At 40.9% G+C, this 24,049-nt stretch overlaps 1 protein-coding gene across 8 annotated transcripts in view; it reads right to left on the bottom strand.

Moving 5' to 3' along the window:
- The window catches only part of NAV2 (neuron navigator 2), a 333,951-nt gene that overhangs the window by 219,728 nt on the left and 90,174 nt on the right, over positions 1-24,049 (bottom strand). For all 8 annotated transcript variants that reach the window (XM_039534978.1, XM_039534979.1, XM_039534980.1 and 5 more), the window contains exon 2: positions 4,408-4,525. In XM_039534978.1, the coding sequence (XP_039390912.1) occupies positions 4,408-4,525 (118 nt within the window). The remainder of the gene's footprint in view (positions 1-4,407; positions 4,526-24,049) is intronic.

The raw sequence follows: 24,049 nt of genomic DNA, 5'->3' as shown, positions 1-24,049 counted from the left end.
GATCTCTATAGAAGATGGAGAGAGCGTACTACAAAATGTGCAAAGTGAAAGTATATTATAGGAAATGCTGATGCAAAGCCAACAAGGATAAGTGGTAAGTTAGAGCATACTTTTGTCAATTGAAGTGCTCCACTTAGTGAGTATGGTAGTAGAAATCTGTCATCTTAACACAGACTTTCAATCATGGAAACATAAGAGATTTGTAAGTAGTGCAGGGTAGTGCGAGGATATAACACAGAATCTTTCAAGGTAGCTATGGTTTAGCAAACAACTTAATCCTTTCCAGTACCCAAATTAAAGAACTTTATTTCTGTTCTATCAGTCCCTACATTTGTAACTTCTGAAATATCATATTAGATTCTTCCTAAAAAATGCTGGATTTGATAAACAGAAGAAATTGGCAGTTCCCATAAATACAGCCTCAGATGAAAATCCACAGGAAAACTCTTTCCCAGGTGTGTAGTGTAGTGTTAAGAGTCTCTTGAAGCTCCTCCCCTATCACAGGTGAATCATAATTACCCTGTAACACCTAAATTGATCCATTTTTAAATAGTTCAATGGTTGTTGTATGTAATTTTTAAAAAATGGTTGGCCAAGAGTTGAGGAGGAGAAAGCTCATTTTGGTTATGTTGGCAGTTCCACTGATCTCTCAGTAAAAACTTCAGTCAAAACAAAAGCCAAAAGTTTGATTGACAGTTCAGTTTTTTAAGTTCAGGGACTCAAGTGTGATTCTTTGCCATTTAGACATGATATCACTTTGTATTTGTGTGTGTACAGACATGCATTCAGTGTGTTGGTTTATTCACAATGTCAAAATCATCTGCGCCAATGTACATCTTAACTCTGTGCTCCCATACCAGTGTAACACTATAGTACATATTCCACCTTTCAGATTACCAATACCATTAGTTGGCCAAGTGAAGAAAGGCCTAGCACTGTATGCAGTGGCATTTCACTGTTTGTAAGTCCTGCCCCCTTAAGACACATTCCCTGACCCAAAAAGTTTACAATCTGACATCCAGGTTCTGCAAACAGTAACACATGGGAGCAGTCCCATTGACTGCAGAGGGATTATGTATATACATGAAGTTGCACAGATGTGTAAATCTTTGCAAGCTTTGAACCAAAATAACCTAGCATTTTGTCAATAAAGTTGCCAGTTGACTTGAGAATATTATGACAAACTGTCATTGTGCAACACACAAAATAATTTCAGTACAGTATTGCTAGTAGTTAAATCTGAAGATTATATCTCTATGCTCTTAGGTGTCAAATTTATCCCTACCAGGTTTCAAATACTTTTAGAATTGCCCATTGTTTCAAAATATGGATGCCAAGTTATAATAAAAAGTGAATGAATGTTACCAAGTTATAAATTCCTAAATCAGATTTCTTTTCTTTCCAGAAATATACATCTGGTTTTGAGTGACAGGAATGTACACAGAACGAGGGAGTGTTGGACCTTGTAAACCTTGATAATAATTCACTCTGATGGCCCTGATGTGTGGTGACAGTTAACTGTCTCCAGGGTGTTCACCATGCAAAAAGATAATCTCACTAATAGGATGTTTCTTGGAATGTAGTGGGGACAACTTCTTGTTTCAGATGGTGGAGAAAGTAACTGGGGGGCAGATATTTTAGTCTTGTTTCTGACTAATGGGGGAGACGGGGAGAATTGGTAGTGAATCTGAAGGTTGAAGGCTATTTGGATGAAAGTGATCATGAAATGATAGATTTCACAACTCTAAGGAAAGGAAGGCGTGAGAGGAGCAGAAAAAGGATAGTAGACTTCAAAAAAGAAGACTTTAACCAACTCAGAGAACTGTACGAAAAGGTGCCACAGGAAGAAAATCTAAGCCTGTTAAGGAGAGCTGGTAGTTTAGCAAACTCTCTCAACAAGAAGAATACACAATTCAGATTTTATAAGGTCTTAAAAGGCACTTCTTCACTTTTCGCTTCCTTATGAAGTTTAACAAAGGCTTTAAATTTTTTTTAGGATTTGTTCTGCTTGTTCTTCCTTCGAAATATCAGACATGTCAAGCTTGTTTTTTCTCTAGTTTTGCTGGAGGATTCATTGCAGATCATGAGCTTTCTAAGCCCTTATCCAAAAGGGCAGAGGTGTTATATCCTTAACAATTAGAGCTTCTCTCAGCTGTCCTATTTAGGCATTTGAGCTAAACTGATGTTAACAAAAAACAAAGAGTTTGAAGCAGAATAAAAATTACATCCCTTCTTAATTAATCAGGTTTAACTGCATGACATCTCTGATGGCATAATCCTACCAGTTCTCTAATCGTCTACAGGATCTCCTAGGGGAAAAAAGGGAAGACAAGACCTGCATTTCTAACGTTTAAAACAAAAAGGCAGAAAAGAGAATTCAGAAGAGACCAGAAAACCTTTCAAAAGCTCTTCTTCGTTCTTCATAAAAAGGCACAAACATATTTCCCTTTGAAGATCACCATTAGCACTGAAGTCTTGAATACAAAACTCATGCAGTGACCAAAAGGAATGTTCATAATCAACAAATTCACTTGAAAAGGTTTTGTTAACCTGGGATAATCTCTAAATACACCACCAATGCCCACAAAAGAACAGAGATGTTTCTGCGGTACTGCTGCTTTCTCATACCCCTCTCCTCCCCACCCCACACACAACAGAGAGCACTGCATGCAGAAGGGAAAAAAATTACCATTCAGAAGCTTTCATAGTACAAATCCTTATTTATGAGGACAGGTCATGGTTTTATAGCTGCAGCTGAAGCTGTTTCCATGTGTGGAAGTTACCACTTCTAATGTGACAATGAGATGCAGCTTGCCTAAGGCCAGTGCATAAGGGATGCAAATGAATATTTTCCTTTCAGTGCCAATGTGGGGGATTAAAGTTGAATTTGTGTGTTTAAACATGGATTTTCTTTTGTTTGGAAAAAATTATGAAAAAGAAAATCCTTCACCTTAAGTATTAACCTTTCACAGTTGTGTCTTAAAACGCTAAATCCAAACACTAAAACAGCAATGAGAAAAAGCAGAAAAAATGCAAAGATGAATTAAATCAAACATTTTAGTAAACAATAACTCTTCTGAATATTTTTCACAGGACATATTTTGAAACATATGGGAGCATTCACAAGTAGGAACACATAGAAATATGCATACAAGTATTTGATACAGGTAGGTACACTGTTTTTGGCAGTGTTCTTATATGCATGTTTCTACTCAAGGATTTTGTGCAGCATTGTTACATATATGTAACTGTATGTATGTAGGGACAGATTTTTTAAAAAAGCACAAAAGGCAGCTAGGTGCCCAACTCCCACTGAAAGTCAACTGGAGATGGGTGCCTTCCTCCACCTTATGCCTCTGAAAATCTCCCCATTACAATATTTGTGCTGGTATACACAATTACATAGATATTGGATGGAGTTTTGTTATACACAGGTACACAAGTAATTCATGTGAAATTTTTATACATATGTAGTTACATTGATAGTTTTCAGAGGGCTATACTCAGACAGCAATGAATATGTTGTTTGTTCAGTATGTACAGGCCAGATCTTCATCTGGTAAAAATCAATTTAGCTCAGCTAGAGTCACTAAAAACTATGGCAATTTATGTCAGCTGAATATCTGACCCATACATTCATAAACTTAACTCAGGGCTCTAATTCTTTTGCACAGCATTTGTTGTCAATAACAGTCATTCTAATTCCTATTAATGGGCTTCCTGATTCTGTCATTCTCCATAGCTCCATCCATGTGTTTTGTGATGGCCTAAATACCAGATGGATGAGTCTCTAAAGGAACTAATGAAGAACCTGGAACAGGGGGAATGTGGAGCCCTGCACAGGGCCCAACCTGAACCTTCAACTCCCATTGGCATCAGTCCCTTTAGCGCCTGGGGCCATCCTGACAACAAATGAGCTTCCTTATTTTAAAACAGATTGTTATGGGTTTCTTTTCTTCCCTATACTAATCACATCCTTCCCTAATCCTAACTGCACACTGGGATTTTTCAGATCCAACCAGAAGTGGCAGGTTTAATATAACACATCATTGTCTTGGGGAATTATTTCCAGACCAGTCTAAAAAAGGTAACAGGAACAAAGATAACAAAAAGATAACAAGCAAGGTCACAAGTCACCCAACAAAAAAAAAATCTCATCAGCTGCTTTTTCCCTTCAGCTGTCCTGGGTGATAATGCTGTCAGGAGAGCTTATCAAGAACATCAAATATTTTTCCGCAATCCCTTAACATAAAGCTTTATCAAATTAATTATCAAAGCCTGTGAGGCAGAATTATCATCTTAATTCCATATGGTTTCCATTTCTTTTCCCCATATTTATGTGAAAAAACAAGCTGTGGCTCTGACAAAATAGGCATGTACGTGGCACAAAAAGAGAAACTCACTTACCTACAACCTGGATGATTTCAGCCAGTAAGACTCCATCAGTCACATCTTGCTGTAGGTCCTTGATCAATCGTTTGTGACCAGATTTTGCAAGATAATGATTAGCCCAATCCGTGTAAATCTATTAGGAGGAAAAGAAATACATAAAAACTAAATTTTAGATATTTGATCAAACTTAAAAATGAGAATCCCATCTCTTAGTCCATGCACAACCACCTCTCACATTTTCAGACCTTGGACAGAAGATCCCTGCTTGTGAGCTGTTTGAAAAAATTTAGCACCATTACAGTTTAAGGTATTGTGCAGATCAAGTATTCTGCAGGCTATGGGGTATGGCTTTTTTCTGTTGAGAAATCTGACATCAGAGCTCAGGAAAAAACGATAGCAGTGGTTCTCAAGCTTTTGTACTGGTGACCCCTTTTACATAGCAAGCTTCTGAGTGCAACCCCCCCTTATAAATTAAAAAAAATTAAATGGATTTAATACCATTATAAATGCTGGAGGCAAAGCAGGGTTTGGGGTGGAAGCTGACAGCTCATGACCCCTTAGTTTGAGAACCCCTGAACTATAACATAACATGCTATGGCATGAATCAGACATGGAACTAAATGTTTTGCAGCACTGACAAGGTTATGGAATTGTTTTCTATTTTCAAACTCAGCATTTTGTGTTTTCCTGCTGCCATTCCTTTTCTGTTATTGAGAAACCTTAAAGACTCATTTCTAAGGAAAATTTCTATGGTATGATTTTCAGGATGAAGTTCCTTTTAAATGTTAACTAATAAGCTCTGATGCACGAGATCTAACTGCTCTAATAAGTCCTAGTGCATGGAATCTACTAGGTCCGTTAAACTGATTTTAAATTCCCTTACAGGTTTGTAATTAGTTACATCATTTAAAATAAATCTCTATCTGAAATCCAAGCAAATATTAATCAAGCAATTAAACCACAAGACTTTAAATATATTTTTATTTATGGGCCAAGTTTTGCTAATCACAGACTATATCGTTTTTAACAACAGTAAATACAGCATTCAGGATACATAACTTATTTGTCAAACACATAACCTTTTCAGAGTGCATTATCAAAAAGAAGAAAAACCTATTAAGGAACTTCCATTGATGAGATCAATATTGTTCCCTGTTCCCATATAGGACAAAATTAAAGAGAAAAGCACCATCTATGATCTATCTCAACTCAAAACGAATAAAGCCAAAATATCTAGATATCTGAACTTTGTCCTTTGTTGCTGTTTTTTTTTCCTTTTACAAGTCAACCTTAAATTCCAGGGTATCCAGCCTATTAAAAGACACGGTCATCCTATTTCAGTGAACGTGTATAGTGTCAAAAACGAAAGAGCTCCAAAACCCGCTAGTTTAACACATCCGTGCCTTACATATATTCTGTGAGAGATTTTATCTCCTGCTTTATCCCCTCCGCAGTAGTCAAAGAATTCAGCCAATGCCTAGAGTTTTGTAAAGGAGGCCCATGATTCTTTTACAGTTCTTTGGAGCGGGAGGAGTCCAGACAACTTGTCGAACCAGATGAGAAGGAGTAGTCATCACCTTTCTCTTTTGAACCTGTTGGTTTTGAAGTCCCTGAAAATGCTACGATGAAACTTTGATATCTCAAAATGAACCCTGAGGACTCCTGGGTAAAGTAAATGAATTTATGAACTCACAAAAGACTACAGTCAGGTAACATCTGAAAAAGTAAACTAGGACATGTGCCTGACCACCAAAACCAAACGACTCTCAGGGCATATCTACACTACCATATGTCACAAAAATTTTGGTTGCTCAGCGGTTTTGAAAAAAACACACTGGCTGTGTGCACAACGCTATGTCGGCTGGAGAGCGTCTCCTTCTGACTTAGCTACAGCAGCCGTCGGCATAGAGCATCTACATGAAAGATCTTACAGCAGCACAGCTGAATTGGTAGAGCTGTGCTGCAGTAAGCTCACTAGTGTAAAACATGTAGGGTGACCAGATAGCAAGTGTGAAAAATCAGGATGGGGGTGGGGGGGTAATAGGAGCCTATATAAGAAAAAGACCCAAAAATCAGGACTCTCCCTATAAAAATCGGGACATCCGGTCACCCTAAAAACATGGCCTAAATGACAGTAATGCTAAACAATGGCAGAGCTTTTAGAGATTTGTGTGGAGCCAGAATCTCCTCACTTATGCCAGTTTTACACAAATATAAGTGAGAATCAGGATCATTACTTCCATATTTGGAGACTGGCAGGGTAGAAATGCTGATTTCTACCTGCTTTTAAAACAAAAAGACTGTCTTTCACGCAAATTTAAGGATGATCAAAGACACAACAAACAGACAATATCAAGCTCGCATTATATCAAACTTGCTTTGATCCACCGGAGTGCGCAGCCCCGCCCCCCCCCTCCCCGGAGCACTGCTTTACCGCGTTACATCCGAATTCGTGTTATATCGGGTCAGATTATATGGGGTAGAGGTGTACATAGCTGCTAGAGTCACGGCCAGGTAATCTGAGAAATTTGTATTAATGTTGCACAATTGGTTCTCTCTTTATGGTAGAATTTAATTTAATTTCAGAATCTTCATAAACAAACCACAGTTTACAATGTTCATCCTTCCTGAAACACTGTACTAATGATTGGCATTGGTAGCTCAGGAAGTATTCATTCACGGAAAGAGAACCGTACCAGCTGTTACTATACTACGTTAAAACAGGGTCAAAAGGGAACCAGACCTCTGTAAAGTCTGTTTGTTCTCATTCCAAACAAGGAAACATGAGAGACTTTTTTTTTCCTTCTTCTTTTCTTTTTTTTAAAAGAGTCGTGTTAAAAAATATCTGTAAAGGCCCCATTTCTATTTTAAGATCAGTTCTTTCTTTAGAACAACAGCACTCAAACACTTTTTGGGACAGATTCTGGCCCTTACATGCTAATGCCAGTGGTGTATGGGTTCGGGCCCTGTGACAATCACAAGTTCACGGAGTGCAAGGAAATCAGGAAAATATCCCCAATTCATGATTTTTTTCAAATTTCTTATAAAAAAAGTAAAATGTGTATAGTAAAGTATTTCATACAAAATAATCACCTTAGCAAACTGTACAGCTCAGCTGCTGCATACCTGTATGTTCTATCCTTCTGCACATGCAGCATAAGAGTGCTGTGTGCATGCAGAAAAAGAGTGTTGTGTGAGCGTGCAGCATAGAGTGCTGTTGATCCCTAAACACAATCTAGCTTGGAAACAAACTGCAATAAGGTTGCCAACTTTCTGCTGGCACAAAACCAAACACCCTCGCCCTGACCTTGCCCCTCCTCTGAGGCTCCACCCCCGCTCACTCCATTCCCACCCCTGTCGCTCGCTCGCTTATTTTCACCAGGCTGACTCAGGTGGTTGGGGTATGGGAGGGGGTGAGGGCTCCAGCTCGGGATGTGGGCTCCGGGATGGGGCCAGAAATGAAGACTTCAGAGTGTGGGAGGGGGCTCCAGGCTGAGGCAGTGGGTTGGGATGCAGGAGGGGGTGAAGGCTCCGGCTGGAGGTGCAGACTCTCAGGGGTTTGGGGTGCAAGTGGCGGCTCTGGACTGAGGGGGTGGAGTCGAGGGGTTTGGAGTATAGGAGGGGACTCGGGGTTGAGGCAGGGGGGTGGTGTGCGGGGTGTGTGTGAAGGCTCTGGTGGGGGGTGTGGGCTCTGGGGTGAGGCTGGGGATGAGGGGTTTGGGGTGTAGGAGGGAGCTCTGGGCTGGGACCGAGGGGTTCGGTGGGCAGTAGGAAGATCAGAGCGGTTGGGGCATGGTGGGGGTAAGGGCTCTGGGGTGCAGGAGAGGACTCTGGAGTGGGAACGAGGGGTTCAGGGCTGGGGCAGAGGGTTGGGGTGTGGGGGCAGGGGTGCAGGCTCTGGGCAGCACTTAAGAGGCTCCTGGAAGCAGTGGCCTTTCCCCCCTCCAGCTCCTACGCAGAGGTGTGGCCAGGCGGCTCTGCGCGCTGCTCCGTCTAAAGGCTCTGCCACCGCAGCTCCCATTGCCCATAGTTCCCGGCCAATGGGAGTTGGGGTGGTGGTGCCTGCAGGCGAGAGCAGCGCACACCACAGAGTCTCCTTCCCTCCCAGGAGCCGAACTTGCTGACCACTTCCAGGGTGCAGCACAGAGCCAGGACAGACAGGCAGCCTGCCTTAGCCCCACAGACCGAGAGCCGCCAGAGGTAATCCCACATCCAAACCCCAGCCCTGAGCCCCACCCCCAAAACTGGAGTCCCCTCCCACACCCCAAACCCATCATCCCTGGCCCCAGCCCAGAGCCTGTACCCCCTCCTGCACCCCAATCACCAGCCCTGAGCCCTCCCAAACCCGGAGCCCCCTCCTGCACCCCAGAGCCTGCACCCCCAGCCCAGAGCCATCACTCCTACAATCCAACCCTTGCCCCAGCCCAGACCCCCTCCCACACCCTGAACCCCCGCCTCCTCCTGCACCCCAACCCCATGCCTCACCCTCACCTCCTCCCGCACTCTGAACCGCTCATTTCTGGTCCCACGCTGGAGCCCTCACCCCCTCCCACCCCCATGCCCCCGCCCAGTGAAAGTGAGTGAGGGTAGGGGAGAGAGTCACCGAGGGAGGGGGAATTTAGTGAGCGGGGGGGGGATGTCTCGGGAAAGGGGCAGGGCTAGGGTGTTCAGTTTTGTGCAATTAGAAAGTTGGCAACCCTAAATCAGCTGAAACGTGAACAGTTACCTAAAGCTGCCACATGGAGAAGCAGCAGATTGTGTAATTGGTGAAGCAGTCAGGTTACTCCTCCTTGGTCACTGACAAATTGACTGATGCCAAGATCAGTATGTTTAACAGATTTTATTTGTTTAGAAAGACCTAAATGGTGACAATGCATCCAACTTGGAAATGAAAGCTGTCCTCCCTGATACGATTTTCTTACAGGCTGATAATTACAACACTACTGCACACTGCACTATTGTAAAGTATTTGAATACCTTAGGGTGGATATTGATAATATCAGTGCATTTATTTTTTTAACTCAAAAGCTTACAACAAAGTGTTTAAGAGATTACTGGCTAACAGTTCAGTTCACCTGCAGTTCTCACATAGTTTTGCTATTGACGTCTGGAGGACCAATTGGTGAGGCAAACCCACAGCCAAACCAGGGGCTGCTCACTCAATAGCTGCTCCTCCAACAGAGCTGTGCAGAGGCACCAATAAGCCACTAACTTACTCTTCCCACAGAGCCTGCAGTGACTCAGCCTTCAAGCATGCGGCAGCCCCCTATCCAGGAGCAGAGGTTAGGTCAGATGGCCCTCCAGCTCAGGTATTTCCCCAACACTGCAGGGCCGCAGATCAGTCTGTGCAACAGCACTATCCATCCTGGAACCTTTCTGCTGCCTCTCAGTATGAAATTCTCGAAACTCCCAGCCTGCTCTTGATCCTGTTCCTGCCCCAGCCTTGCCAGAGACTGTTCCCGTCTTGTCCTTGCCTTACCCTGTTACTGACCCGCTCCAGGTTGCCTCTACTTCCTGACCCTCTCTGGACCCTCGGACTCTGACCACATGGCTTTGACCCCTGGTATGCACCTGGACTCTGGCTACAGTACTGTCTTGGCTTGTCCTTGGGCTCTGACCACTCAGCTTTCACCTCTGCTCCAACCACTATGCTTGACTAGCAGGAGGCAACACCTGACAATTTCCCAGACATTGACAAGCTAACAGCAACAGTCAAAAAGTTTTTTAAACATTGTGCAAGCAGAAAATAGCATTTTAAAGAGTATCTGCAAATCATAGTCCAGGCTGTGGGATCAAATCTTTATGTGAAATTGCCCTCTTAGGTGAGATGGGGAAGCTGGTATGCTGCTATTGAATACCATGCATACTACATTACTTTTTACTCATGTTTTGTGGAGGAGGAAATGAAAAATTACACCAAACACAGGAGCTGAAACATCTGTTGCACAATTCAGAAATTTTACAGCTCAACTTAATCGCGAGGTATGACAAAGAGTTTGTTAATTTAATCAAATTGTTTGAAAGACATGAGATTCGTGTTCATCAAGCTTAAAATAAAAAACAAATAAAGTTGACTTAATTAACATTTATCAAGCATATAAATGTGAGTAACACAGCAGGGATTCAAAATCAATCTATTAAAACTTTTATTGAAATTGAAGATAAGTTTTCAAACTATTATCTCCCTGATACGAATGAAAGAAAACCCTGTTTCACTGAGCCAGCATTCTGGTTCCTTGAAGCGGTAGGGTGTTTGATCCCATTCAAGCATGTACATTAAACTTGGATGCCTTCCCACTGGATTCCAAACCTCATTTCAACGGGAGCTGGAAAACTGAATTAGAAGGCTACTGGTTTTATGCAAAGGAATGCAGCAGTGACCTTTCACTAACTGCTTTACGAAAGTTTTCAGAACCATGCTTCCCCAACATTGCAAAACTGTTGTCCCTGACTCTACGGATGCCAAGCGTCGTGTTTTGGCATATGGGCGATCCTTACTGCACAGAGACAACCCATGAAAGAGGAACAAGTAAACCAACTAATGATATTTAAACTTTAATTAAAAACTATAAACAGAAATAGCTGAACATTTGGTGAACTACATACGTTTGTGTTTACTAACGATTTTAGTTGTAAAATTGATTAAATTTAATTGTGAAATTAATTCTGTGCATATTCCTTGAAAAGTATTTAGTTCTAAAATTAATTCAATGCATAGTCTTTGAAATTGAATACTCCCTTTACCCTGTTGTGAATTTTTTTTTAAAATTGTGATTTACACAGGGCCCTATGTATGGGGGCTCCCAGGAGCCCAGGGGAAAATTCCTATGTGCAGGAGGAACTGCATAGGTCCAGTGTATACAGCCCTATACTGCCCTCCCTCACAGCCTCTGGTGTAAGGGGGTGCCGGGGGGAGGAGGGGTGACCACCATATTGTTCATGTCTATGATTATGGGCTATGGAGCATCCCATTGACAGCAACAGGGAAGCTGCTGTAAGTTAGAGCTAGTATAATAGGATTCTGCCAGCCCTCAGTGTAGGCAAAACATGGTCATGTGCAAACAGGCTTCATAGCCACCTTTACTTCCCCTCCTACTGGGTAATGGCTCTCAGGAGGTGAAGGGTAGAATCTACATATAGTGGATTAGTTTCTCATCTTTTATCAATGTAAATTACTGAAGTCACTAGAATTCTACTGGTATAAAACCAGTGTAAAGCAAGAGCAGAATCAGGCCTACTAACTTCAGAAGTACCTTCAGAATCAAACAGCAGGTACAAGGCTTATGTCTTCCTTCTCCATGAGAATCCAAAATCAACCCCCAAGCCTAACACTATGTTCCTTCTTCCCTGCCTGATGAATCCTGAAAAGAGAGTAAGGACAACCAAGACTCCCTGTTGCAGTTGCCAATCTGATGTCAATGCAGAAGGGTAAGGTGCAGCTATTTTGATTAGAACTGGCACTGCCTGAAGAGTAACTACCAGTTTTATCAAAAATATTTACACTTCTTACTGTTTTTCTCGTAGAATAAAACAACACTTGCTTATTTTTATTTTCAGGTGTCAAGTTTCTGCAAAACAATGTTGATTGTGTTGACCATAACATTCATGAACTGAAATATATTTCATGGCTTTCCCTCATTTGTCCTCCACTTCCACCTTTACAAGTTACATTAAATGGGATGTGCATTTCCTATTAGGCCAGCGTTATTGTGAACTTTGAAAGAAAAAACAGGTTGAAACATCTCAGTGAAAAACATCTGAGTGAAACAAATGCTGCCTACTGACTATATGAGTGACTTTGCTGTTGGGAAAAAAAAATAAACCAAAAAAACAAAAACAACAAACCAGAAACTGTATTTCCTAGATGCCTACAGAGGAAAACATTTTAACAGTGTGATGGAGTGTGTATTCCACACAGGCCCTGAGCAGGGTAATATGGGTCAGAAAGTGCCAATTCACCTTATTCACCTGGAGAGGAACCAAGGTTGGATAAAACCTAATGGCAGATGAAGCCCAACTGGGGAAGGAGCTGGGATAGGATTTTACTCCTTCTCATAACACAAGAACTAGGGGCCACCAAATGAAATTAATAGGCAGCAGGTTTAAAACAAACAAAAGGAAGTATTTTTTTCACACAATGCACAGTCAACCTGTGGAACTCCTTGCCAGAGGATGTTGTGAAGGCCAAGACTATAACAGGGTTCAAAAAAGAACTAGATAAATTCATGGAGGATAGGTCCATCAATGGCTATTAGCCAGGATAGACAGGGATGGTGTCCCTAGCCTCTGTTTGCCAGAAGCTGGGAATGGGTGACAGGGGATGGATCACTTGATGATTACCTGTTCTGTTCATTCCCTTTGGGGCACCTGGCACTGGCCACTGTCGGTAGACAGGATACTGGGCTAGATGGACCTTTGGTCTGACCCAGTATGGCTGTTCTTATGTTCTTATAAACCAGGAAGTGAGAGCTGGAAAAGGCTGCAGGAAGGAGGTCTGCAGTTACTCCTCAGAGGGAAAGGGAGTTGACTAGGGAAAAGGAGGAGATCCTGGGGAAAATCTGGCAGGGAGCCTGGGAGGTGAGATGACAGGAAGCCAGGCATTTTTCTATCCAAAGTTCATCAAAATGGCCAAGTTCCTGCAGAACACTGAGATTTCTATGGATCAGCATTTTCTGACCAGCTCTAATTCTGTGGTCTATTCTCCCCTGGATGTCTGCTGGGAGGGAGTGGGGAGCATTGAAATGTGAGTGACAAGAAAATACTGTAGTATCTTTACCTGCTACTTCATGCTATGCACAAATCAGGAATGGAGCATACAGAGGAAACTCATTAGCTTTTGCTTACTGCATCCCATGTTTTCATTGAACTTAGTGGGCCTGATTCACCATGCCAGTGTGTGAGAAAATCAGAAAACAAAGAAAATGGAGGAGGAGCAGGTTCTGTTAGTACCGTTTTCACAAAGTTTCCACTTGCTGTTACAACACACTGGCTAGTACAAATGCACAGTTGTGTCAACCACCACATGATGCTTTATCATCTCTGAAGACAATTCATTCAACAGTCACCTGTAAAATCACACCATCATATGCAATTAGGATCCCACATGTTCAATATTCCCTTCCAGGGATGGGCAAAAAAGGGAAACACACCAAACACCATACGCATCAGTCAACAGAGCACTTTTCCTTAACCAGCCTTTCTTCTTTCTTGTAATCTACATACTTGATTCATTTTACTCTATGTTAAGATAACTCATTCAGCAAGAGTATTCCAGAGAAAAAAAAGGTGACAAGATATACAAGAGAGGAGGGGGAAACACTGCAGGTTAGAAAGGATAAAACATTGTCTGAAAAGAATGGATATAAACACTCTTGCTTTGGATTATAAACCAACCACCAAGTGATAGAGGTTGTTGTTAAAATGGAGTTGGATGAAAACTCGCTGATAGCCCCCTTCCTTCAGGATAAATTTTAAAAAGCTGAAACAACAAGACCCATCACTCAAAACACAGACCATTTGCAAGGCCAGTCAGAAGCTGAGCTATGTGGGTGAATTGGTTTCACTAGGGGGTTGAATACCCCTACGAGGTATTGTTTGGTGGAAGTGAGCGGTGTTTGTGGGCAGAAGTAGCCAGACAGAGCAAGAAGCAGCCAGAAACAAAAAAGAGAAGACAGCAGGAAAGCCAAGGAGATGGAAGAGAAGTACTGCCAATGTGGCCCTGAGGAAAAGCTTTTGGGCAAAGTACTGGTTGGAAACCGAGCCGGTGCTAGCCCACTGGGGGCCCTAAGCAGAAATATTTTGGTGCCTCCCCTCCCCAATACTAAAACAGGCAAGTTCTGATAATCAAAAGAGAAGGGCGAGCAACTTGAACTGCTCTGTGACCTAAGCAATTGCTTAGGCTGCTATACCTAGCACCGGTGCTGGGTGGAAAGGCAAGCTGGGAACTCTGAAATATGGAAACTGCTTCCTGTTCGATTCCTACTGTGTTCATGGAAACATTTTGTGTACATTCTTTGTAAATGGGATTGCATCAAAGTACCACCTGACTCCATCATTAACACCTCTTCCTAACATATATAACCTCCAAGACCCCAAATATTGTTTAGCTGCTCAGGTCAAAAGGGAAAATGTGATACCTATCCCTTATGGGCAGGTTATTTCCTAACTGTCCACTGAGAAGTTTCTTGTACCATTATCATAAGTATCTGGTGCTTGCCACTGTCAGAGACATGATGCTGGACTAGATTGGCTATTAGTCTGATTTAATATGAATATTCCTATATAATCCCCTCCATCTATTCCTTACCCTCATATCTTTAAAAAATCCTTAAAGACTTGCTCTTATAAACTTATTTTCCCTCTCACACTTAGTATGCCAATAAATCTTCACTACTACTCTGCTCGCTCCAAAAGAATCTCTGATACCTAAACCTCTTTACAAAACAACATTGCACAACAAAGCTGAACAACTATATAGCAAACAAAGCAAAGCAAACAGATTAAACAAAGCAATTCATGCAGATACATAATGTGAATGCATACCTGAGTAGGTGAATAATCAGGAGATTAAAATAGGCACAGTATGGAGAATTCACATGCATAACTCAATGAGAACAGTGATACGCAACACAATGGAACCCGATTGTTAACATTCCCACTGTCTGGCATAAAACAGAAAAGAATATTCTGTGTATTATTAAAAATGGAAAAATAATAGTACAAAATCAAACCTATGGTGTTCTTGGACCGTCATTTGAGATTCAGCAAAAACTAGCCTGGACAAGGCATTAAATAATACTCAAACAGTAATAATCCTATATCAATAAATGGTTTAACAGGTCATTTTCATCTCTCCCCACTATGATTTTCATATCTTTAATTGAACCCCACAATCAGATACACAAAACTGGCCTCCTGTCATGTCATGTTTACATCTCTTTGGGGCTCTCATTTTTTCATGCCCGGGAGAGAAGCATATTATGCAAAAGAAGTAAACAACTGCTCTTCTGTACACTGAAATCCATTTTTATGATTGATGGTAGAATTACAAACAATGCTGCTTTACCTTTTATTTAAAATTTAATTTCAAAGAAAAACAAACCATCAATAATGCATGCCAGTGGGGCATGAAAGCTTGGAAGGGGCATTTAAATGAGAGGAGTATTGTTTTAGTCAACCAGCTGAACTAGTAAAGCTTCTTGTGAAAAATACAGATCTACTTATAAAAAAAAAAATCTAACTGAACCACTCATTTGCCACAACAAAAGGTATTCCATTATATGCAGACCTCCTGCAATTGTTTTTTTTTTATTTTATTTTTAACTGGAAGGAGTACAGAGTTCTGCGCTTTTTAGGACTCTTGTGAATGCAACATTACCAAGGTCATGGATCATTTTTAACAATTCCTCACTCTACATTCACTGCTTGCTCTCATAACATACATTAGGCTCATTGAGTAAACCTCCCAGAGCACATTCCAAAGTTGCTTGTTGCCAGTCTTTGTATCCTATTTTGCAAACATGATTCCTAATGCTTCTTTTCCTTTTCCCATAAACAAGCAGAAAACCTGTACAATGGTTGCTAATTTCGAGATGCATGAAAAATATTTTAAACCACACAATGGTTTCAAATGTTCAAAAATAGTCAAATCATTGGGAAAAACAGCAATAAAAGAGCTAGGAATACACTGCTAAGAAAATTTCCATAAACATATGGTCAAATTTGTAAGTGAATTAATTGTTCATATACATTTGTTAATTCAGTTCTGGCATAAATGTTTGCAGAAAGCAAATTTGATGTGTGAATATTTGCAGTGGAACTACTTTCACACTCATTCAATTAGAAAACAGAAATGCCATATGACTCATCCATCCAGTTACAACTAATGAAGAAAGCATAAAAGACAAATATTAAATACCTGCAGAGATCTAGTCAGGAACACTATATAGAGGGGTTTTTTAAATTGCAAACTAATTAACTTACTACTTCAAAACCAAATACATTTCAGAAAACCACAATCTGACCAGGGCTATTCATCAAGGAATTAAAATAATAAAAAAGGTTAAATTCATCAGATAAGTGATTTGTTGTGAATTGTACATTCAATTCTAAGCAGGCAATTTGTTTCCCTTCAGCCCCCACAATAAATCAAAAAGTTACTGGATAATGACACACTGCTTTTTTATATAAATCAGCATGTTCTTGTAGTGTGCATACTATAAACGACATTGTGGACAGTTTCCTTATTTTATTCAAAAACATATAGCAGTGAGCAAGCACTGCATCTCAGATCAGTCAGGTGCAGCATCCTGCTTTTGCAGGGGGATGGATTCAGAGGCATAGTAGTTCCCGCCCCCTCATCATCTCTTACTTCTATGATCCTAGGACTCCACTTATATGGAAACAAAGCAAAGACAACTGTGAATGGCATCTTTCCTTTTCTTTCAGCCCACTGGGTTTGAATTAGGGGTGTGTCAGATAAACATTGACTTTGGAAATATTCAACCTGTTGCGGTTCATAGCCAAACTACCATGCGTAAGATGAACAAGGTTTTGAGAAATAACCTTCTAAAGTCAACAAATACATGACATTGTCTGTCAAAAGACAGGATCAAAGTAATTGTACTTTTTAAAATTGGAAGTTGTTGTTCTTTTCTTTAATTAATTGTGTGGAAAATATGCCAGGAACTTCTAGGCTTCACAATCCTTTCCAAAATGACCGTTCTTGTGAAACTCCTTGACTGTCATACCCGTAAACACTAGTTTACCTCCTTTTGGCAACCCTGTAATAATGAATTGACTGTTTGACACTGTTTGACTGAACGTATCCTTTGCTGTCTACGCAATATGGGGAAGATTATGTAAACTGAAAGTTCCCCAGCACCGTAACACACTTACCCCCATCATTTCATGATTTTCTCTCTCGTGTTTTAGCAGCCTAAGATAAACACATTCATAAGAACTTGCTCTAGCATCAGTTTAAACAAGCTGCAGAGAATCTCTACGGATAAAAAAGGAATCCTCAAAGAACAAGAAATCTTTATGTCCAGCTAGGAGACCTATTGGGCTGTTCTGTTTCATGAGGTCAGAAAATAACTTCATACATGTAGATCCAAATGACACCTCTTCCTACCCTTGGAGAATATGGGTATCACTTCTGAGGTGTTACTCAAAACATTTACACCATGTCCACATGTTGAATCCTGTCACAAGGTGGCTGGTCCTTTCAAGCAGCGTTGAGGCCAGGGATCAGGTGATAGTCTGAAGGTGACCTGGTCCTCAGAAAAATGGCCAGCAAGCAGCTTGGTGAGAAAGAGATCTACAGGCAGGTTTACCTTACTCTTGGTCAGGGGAAAAACCTGGTTTATCTGTTTGCTTTGTGATGGATTGTTGTGGCTTTGATAAATGAACCCATCCCTGAAGAACAGGACTGAAATTCTGCTGCTGCTGAGAGCTTTCTTTGGTGAACTGGCCAGTGAGTCAGAACACTGGTTGACAGTTCCACTCTACTGGACTAACTAGTAAAAATACATGTTTGTTTATAGGCCTTATCCTGGTAAAGATCTGAGAGAGAGAATTTCAAAAAACAGAGTATATTTTGAAAATAGCAGGATAGGCCTTCTCTATATTGCCATCACATTGATGCCATATATAACTGCAGCATGTCATTCCTAGCCTGGCAAGAATCAAGTGCTTTGGAAGCTATAAAATCAACTCTTGGGGAAAGGATTCACATTGCTCTCAGCTGATTCCTTCCGGATGCTACTTAGAACAGCAATGTTAAGCTCCATAAAGAGATGTGTTTCACTTTTCTTGGAGCCAGAAGGAGGGCAGCAATGATGCATTGCCAGAGCAGTTGCACACATGTGGCATGGAGAGGAGCAAATGGGTCAGAAAATGGGTATATCTTGGAAGATGCAGTCTCACCCCTTTTAATGATGGAAGAACCAACAGTAAGAGCTTGGTTTGGAATGTTTTGCTTAGATTTTCCACTTGAGACCAGATACATTTGATGTGACCTTTTTTCGTTAGCTTTAAAACCACTTAATTTGAATACAATAGTCCAAAGCCAGTGTCCCAGTTTCACTTTGTTAGTGTGCCATTTGAGAAGCTGTCATCTGTAATTCTACACTAATATCAGAATTCTCCATTGTGCCAAAGGGCAGGGGCTGTTTGCACTACCAGTGGAAATGTTCCAATAAAGCAATCTGGAGGGTTACACTTTCCCACCACCACAAAAGTTGCTTTGCCAAAGAGTCATTGGGACATTTATTCCATTTCATCAAATGGATCAGGGGATAGGTAGGCAGGAAATAGTAAATGGGGGGAGAATTTCTATCCATGTGTCTCCTCCTAGACCTTAGTACCACAGCATAATATTTACAACAGATGTCTCCCTTAATTGAGACAGTAGCACAGAATAGGAATATGGAGTTTTATTAACTAGCTACAGGTTCATAGCTGCTTGTAGGTATTTTTAAAATGCGTGAATAATTAGGCCGATGGGATTTACATTTGTTCTCTGACTTATTTATTGTAGAAGAAAAGGCTTTCCTCCTCAGATCATTTTAATTTTCACTAACAATTTCTAGTTAAAATAAATGTTCAATTTCCTATTTGAACTTCTCCCACCCAGTCCTTCTCAGTTACTAACTAATCAGACATTAGCTGCCTCCGAATGTTTCCTTTGGAGAGATTACTATGAATCAGACTCTCATGAGTATGACTCAAGGAGACACCACAGTAACAGCTGAACACTTTTTTTTTTATACAGCAAATACCATAATTAGAATTGAGCAACGGGTTTTTCATTATTGGCTGACAGGGTTAGTCACACCAAACATCCCCACAAAAAACATGCATTACAATGCCATGCCTATCTCACAGCTAAACAACCCATAAAGGGCTATTGAGATTCACAATATTCCTAAAATTAGACACAGTGCGTTGAGTTGATCCTCATGGGAATATTTTCATTTATTGTGTGTTATGTGTAAAGCAAAATCCCATCAAATGCTCATTGAATATGCTACATACACACAGGCACACATAGCCATAGATATGTATTTCTGACTCGGATAACATTAACAGCAGTCTCCCACCAAACCTCACTACCATTCAGTAAAATTATCAAATCTTATGTTCAAAGAATTTAACATTAAAAAGTCTACGAATAAACATGTTAACCCCAAAGGTTTAGCCAAAAGAACCACCCCAAGAAAATGTCATCTAGTTTCAAAGCACTTTAAAGACAAGGGCCAAAGTTATCAAGCTGGTGCCGTTTCAATGTAGCACAGGGCTAGATCCACAAAGAGGATTAACAGAATATGGGGTGCACATTCCTGCCTATTAAAGAAATAGCCCTATCTGGTCCTTTTTTGTGAAAGACATGTGGAAGGTAGGGTTTTAAGTGGAAATAAAATAAGGCATCACTGGGGTTTAGTACAAGTCCAGTATCCAACACCGCTGACAGAGGCAGGAAACAGGGGCAGATGGTAAGTGATTAAGTCAGCACAGAACCAGGGAGCCCCAAGTGGCTGCTTTTGCCTAAGGCTAGATCTATCTTGCTATTGTTCTAGAAAAGTTGGAAACCTCATGAACTGAAGATCTCAGTCTCTCCGGGGACAGACCATCCTTACAGTATCCTGCTGGTAATGACTAGGAAAAGGGAGGGAATCAGTAGTGTAACATGAGAAACATAGCTGGAGACCTCAAATAAGAGTAGATGACGAGTCCAACTCAGTGAGAGAGGTGACACCCCTTTTGCATATGGGAGGGATGGAAGGACGTGAATGCGAGTTTTGGAAAGGAAAATGTATTTCCACAATCCACTGAAAATATTGGTGTAATAGGTGCTGAAATAGCAAATAAAATGCAAAATTTAACTTTTCAAAAATTCATGACTTTCCAAACAACATCATGTAGTGGGGTTAGCACTGTAGCAGACTAAGGGCCTGATCCTGCATGCTCACATGTACAGAAGTAATTTTACCTATTGAAATTAAGTAGCACTAACTCATGTGATTTAACTTATTCACATATGGTTTATCAGGTCCCAGCTAATTAAAAATTAGGTCAGATATTCCAATGGGTGTTACATTCTATTAGGCATTCATGTGTGTCACATACATGCAGCAGTCTTTAAAAGATAGATATACATTGGGTAATTTAAACAAACACCACCACAGCTATTTATTTATATCCCTTTTTACTCCCAACTGTGAGAGCTATTGTCATGCACGTGAGTCGCATTTGAACTCAGTGGGATGACACACAGTGCATACAAGTGAAGCATGTGTGTAAAATGTAGCATGTTTGCAAGCCTTTCCAGGATTGGAGCATTAGGCTGTCAACACTTCAGGGGAGGGACTGCTTTTATCTTTGTGTTTTGTACCGGCTCCCCTAGTCATTAGTGACTGCTTCCATAGTGATGAGTATTTAACTATATACAATATAATAAAGAGGTACAGGGAGGAAGAGACATTTTTTACTTCTACCCCGTATCACTAGCTTTCTGAATTCCTGTTATTGATAGGCTATATACAACAGCCTACATGTTACATCTACAAAGTGATATAGTCCGACAGCAGCCCACCTAGTATGTGAAATGACACTAACAATTGCATTGGTATTTGCAAAACTCTGTTCTCAATACCTCCACTTTATTCATATTTTCCACTTACAAATCCCTTTCAAGCTGTAGCCACATGTCACACCAAGGCAAGCAGGTGGCCTCTCTTCCTTATGCTCACTCTTACATAACACTGCTAATCATGAACTGAAGTGAGACAGCATTAAAGCCTGCAGTAATTCCCTTCTGCAGCCGAAAGTACAAGAGAACAGAGTTAGATAGCTGAATTGATCAAAGTGACTTCTCCCTTGAAATCTTAGGGTCTTCCTTGGCCACAAAGAAGAAATTGATCTGATGAACTTTCGGTCCACAAAACGTAATTGTCCTTAGAACAAGAACAGCAACAAGCTTACCGAAGAACTTTTCAGCTGTCTCTAACAAGCCATCAATAACATTATACCACAATGTTTTCTAATGCCACAACTTTCATATACATATAAATGGGGCTTTAATCCCTAAAAGCATATATGTTCAGCAAATAGATAAAGGGCCTATACAAAACGTTTAAAATTCTTACTAAAAAACCCCCCAACAACCAATCATCACAGAAAACCTTAGGAAATCTCTAACAACAGAACAGAGGGAGAAAAGATTTCTGAAGCCCTTTACGGCACCATTGTCATTGACAAGGAGCCAAGATCTGCTTACTGTTTTATAATGATCACAGGAAAATTTACTTCTCCCACGAGCAGGGACACGAAAGTTCATATTGGTGTATTTCACATGAATGCAGAAATGCCACAATCCAACTTGTTCTTCCTTCTCAGGGGGGTCTACAGTTAAATGATGACATCCACTGGCATGTGAAGACTGGATGGTTAATTTTAGCTGAAGTCATGCACACACTGTGGTCAGATTTTCTTACACAGTTAATGTCTTACTGTGTTAGCAATTCCCGCCCCTGCTGCAGCTCTTCCACTCCCACTCCTCCCCAAATCCCAACAAATTTGCTTCTCTTTGTCACTTCCTCTTCCTGTTCAATGTACCTCATCCTAAAGTTCAAACAGTGCAGATATATTTGTGTTTACACTGGACACCTTCTTTAACGATCTCACATCTACATCTTAACTTAAGCTATTTGCAACCAAAGAGAAGACGTTTGGTTACTGAAAAATTTCTCTTTTGAGTTCAACGAAGCAGGCACAAAGAAAAGATTATTAGAAAGGGCATATGGAGATGCATAACCATTACATAATTACAGAAAACTTTTACTAATGATAGATCCTAACCAAAATCCCTGATCTAAATCCCCCGCCGCCCCCTTTTGTGGATATTCAACAGTCTGAATGCAGATCCAGATTCAAACTTTGCAAATGGTTTATAATAGGCCACGTAAAAACCCAGATCTATCCACCCCAAACGGGTGGCGCATTCACATTCTAGATCTGGATCTGAGAGTCCATCTCTAGTGCACGATAAATATTTAGGGCCAGACTGTTCTTGGCCCTTGTGCAGATGCCTGAGGACTCTTCTGCTCTCCTTTCACACCAACTGCCAGGTACATACAGCAGGAACTGCTCCCTCATAAGTACCCCTAAAGGAGCCAGGTCTACCCTAATGGGGAGGGGTGGTGGCAATATTTGCCCCAACCCATGGTCAGCACTTGTCAGATGCACAGAGAACATACATAGGGTGACCAGACAACAAGAGTAAAAAAATCAGGACAGGGGATAGGAGGTAATAGGTGCCTATATAAGGAAAAGCCCCCAAAATCTGGACTGTCCCTATAAAATCGGGACATCTGATCACCCGAAACATATAGTACCCTATGAAAGGATGTTTCAGTCTGTCAACTTTCCCTTTGTGCAAGACTGCTGCTGGAGACATCTGAGAGAGAGGCCTCCTTGAGCTCTGAACTGGGGTGGGGTAGTTTCGCAGTGTCCGTATCAAAGGCCTTCAATTTAAAGGTGCAATCCATCCTTTAATATGCCTGTGCCTTCTGCTACTGACTTCAGATCACATTATTTAATATTTGTATTGCAGTAACTCAGAGGTCCCATCTGGAGATTAGAGTCCAATTTTGCTAGGCACTGTGCACACCACAAAAAAGAGTCTCTGTCCCTACAGTCTTAGCTGGAATAGCTCCCTGCCAGCTTTACCTGTCATGTGTGGTACAATATTTAGGTCATCTTTCAACAGATTCATTTAATCATTTAACACTGTTAATTAAGATTAACAACTGGGCACTAATTTTTGCTCTGGATGAAATACAGATCAGAGAAGTCCTATGATCGTCAGACTGGCTTTCATTTTCCATTAATGCCCTGATTGGGCCACATCTCAAGTATATATTTTTAATTGCCCACTTGTAAACTGTTTTGCTTGAATTTTGTATTTTAAATAATGCTGCAGCAGTTGATGGGGTGAGAAGCAGGAACAGTTTCACCTCTGCTTCCCTTGCCAAGCCTAAGGACAGCAGCCCGACAGTTTAACTGTTTATTTTTCAAAAGAACACTTTTTCCAGTATGAAATCTCAATGTCTCTTTTAACTGCTTTATGAAACAAAAATAACTTTGTAGCAACAGTGTCTCCAAAGCAACTCCCCCTTCCAGTACGGCCCACTCATAGCTAACGGTTTTTAAGGGAATAGAGATTTCTTGCACTTTGAAGAGGACCTAATGTACTGCAACTGTCAAAGAAATGAATTAGCTGCCTTACTCACATAGTGCTAGGTGCCATGCCTCTGCGGTGACTGGAGAACAACTTGACTAAGCAATGAGCAATAGTTCCAGTATTCCACTGATACACATCAGGATATGTGAGAGAGAGGGTGGAGGGGGTTTAGTGAGAGTTTCTGAAAAATAACCCTTTAAAGAGGACAGAGGAAAGATCAGCTTTTGAAGTTAAAGTCAACTATAGGTGTTTTTGAAACATCTGGGGTCAAAATACTTGACTTGGCAGGAAGTCAAAATGCAATGAATCCTGTCATGGTCTGGTCACTGTCAGCACTTAAATCTCCTGACCATTTCTAAATCTGATGGCCTTCTGCTTCCTGATTCAGAAACTCAATAAGGAAAGCACCAGCGA

The sequence above is a fragment of the Mauremys reevesii genome, linkage group 4, assembly GCF_016161935.1.
Source record: "Mauremys reevesii isolate NIE-2019 linkage group 4, ASM1616193v1, whole genome shotgun sequence".
Classification (NCBI taxonomy): Eukaryota; Metazoa; Chordata; order Testudines; family Geoemydidae; genus Mauremys; species Mauremys reevesii.
This window is presented reverse-complemented; position numbering and strand designations above follow the sequence as displayed.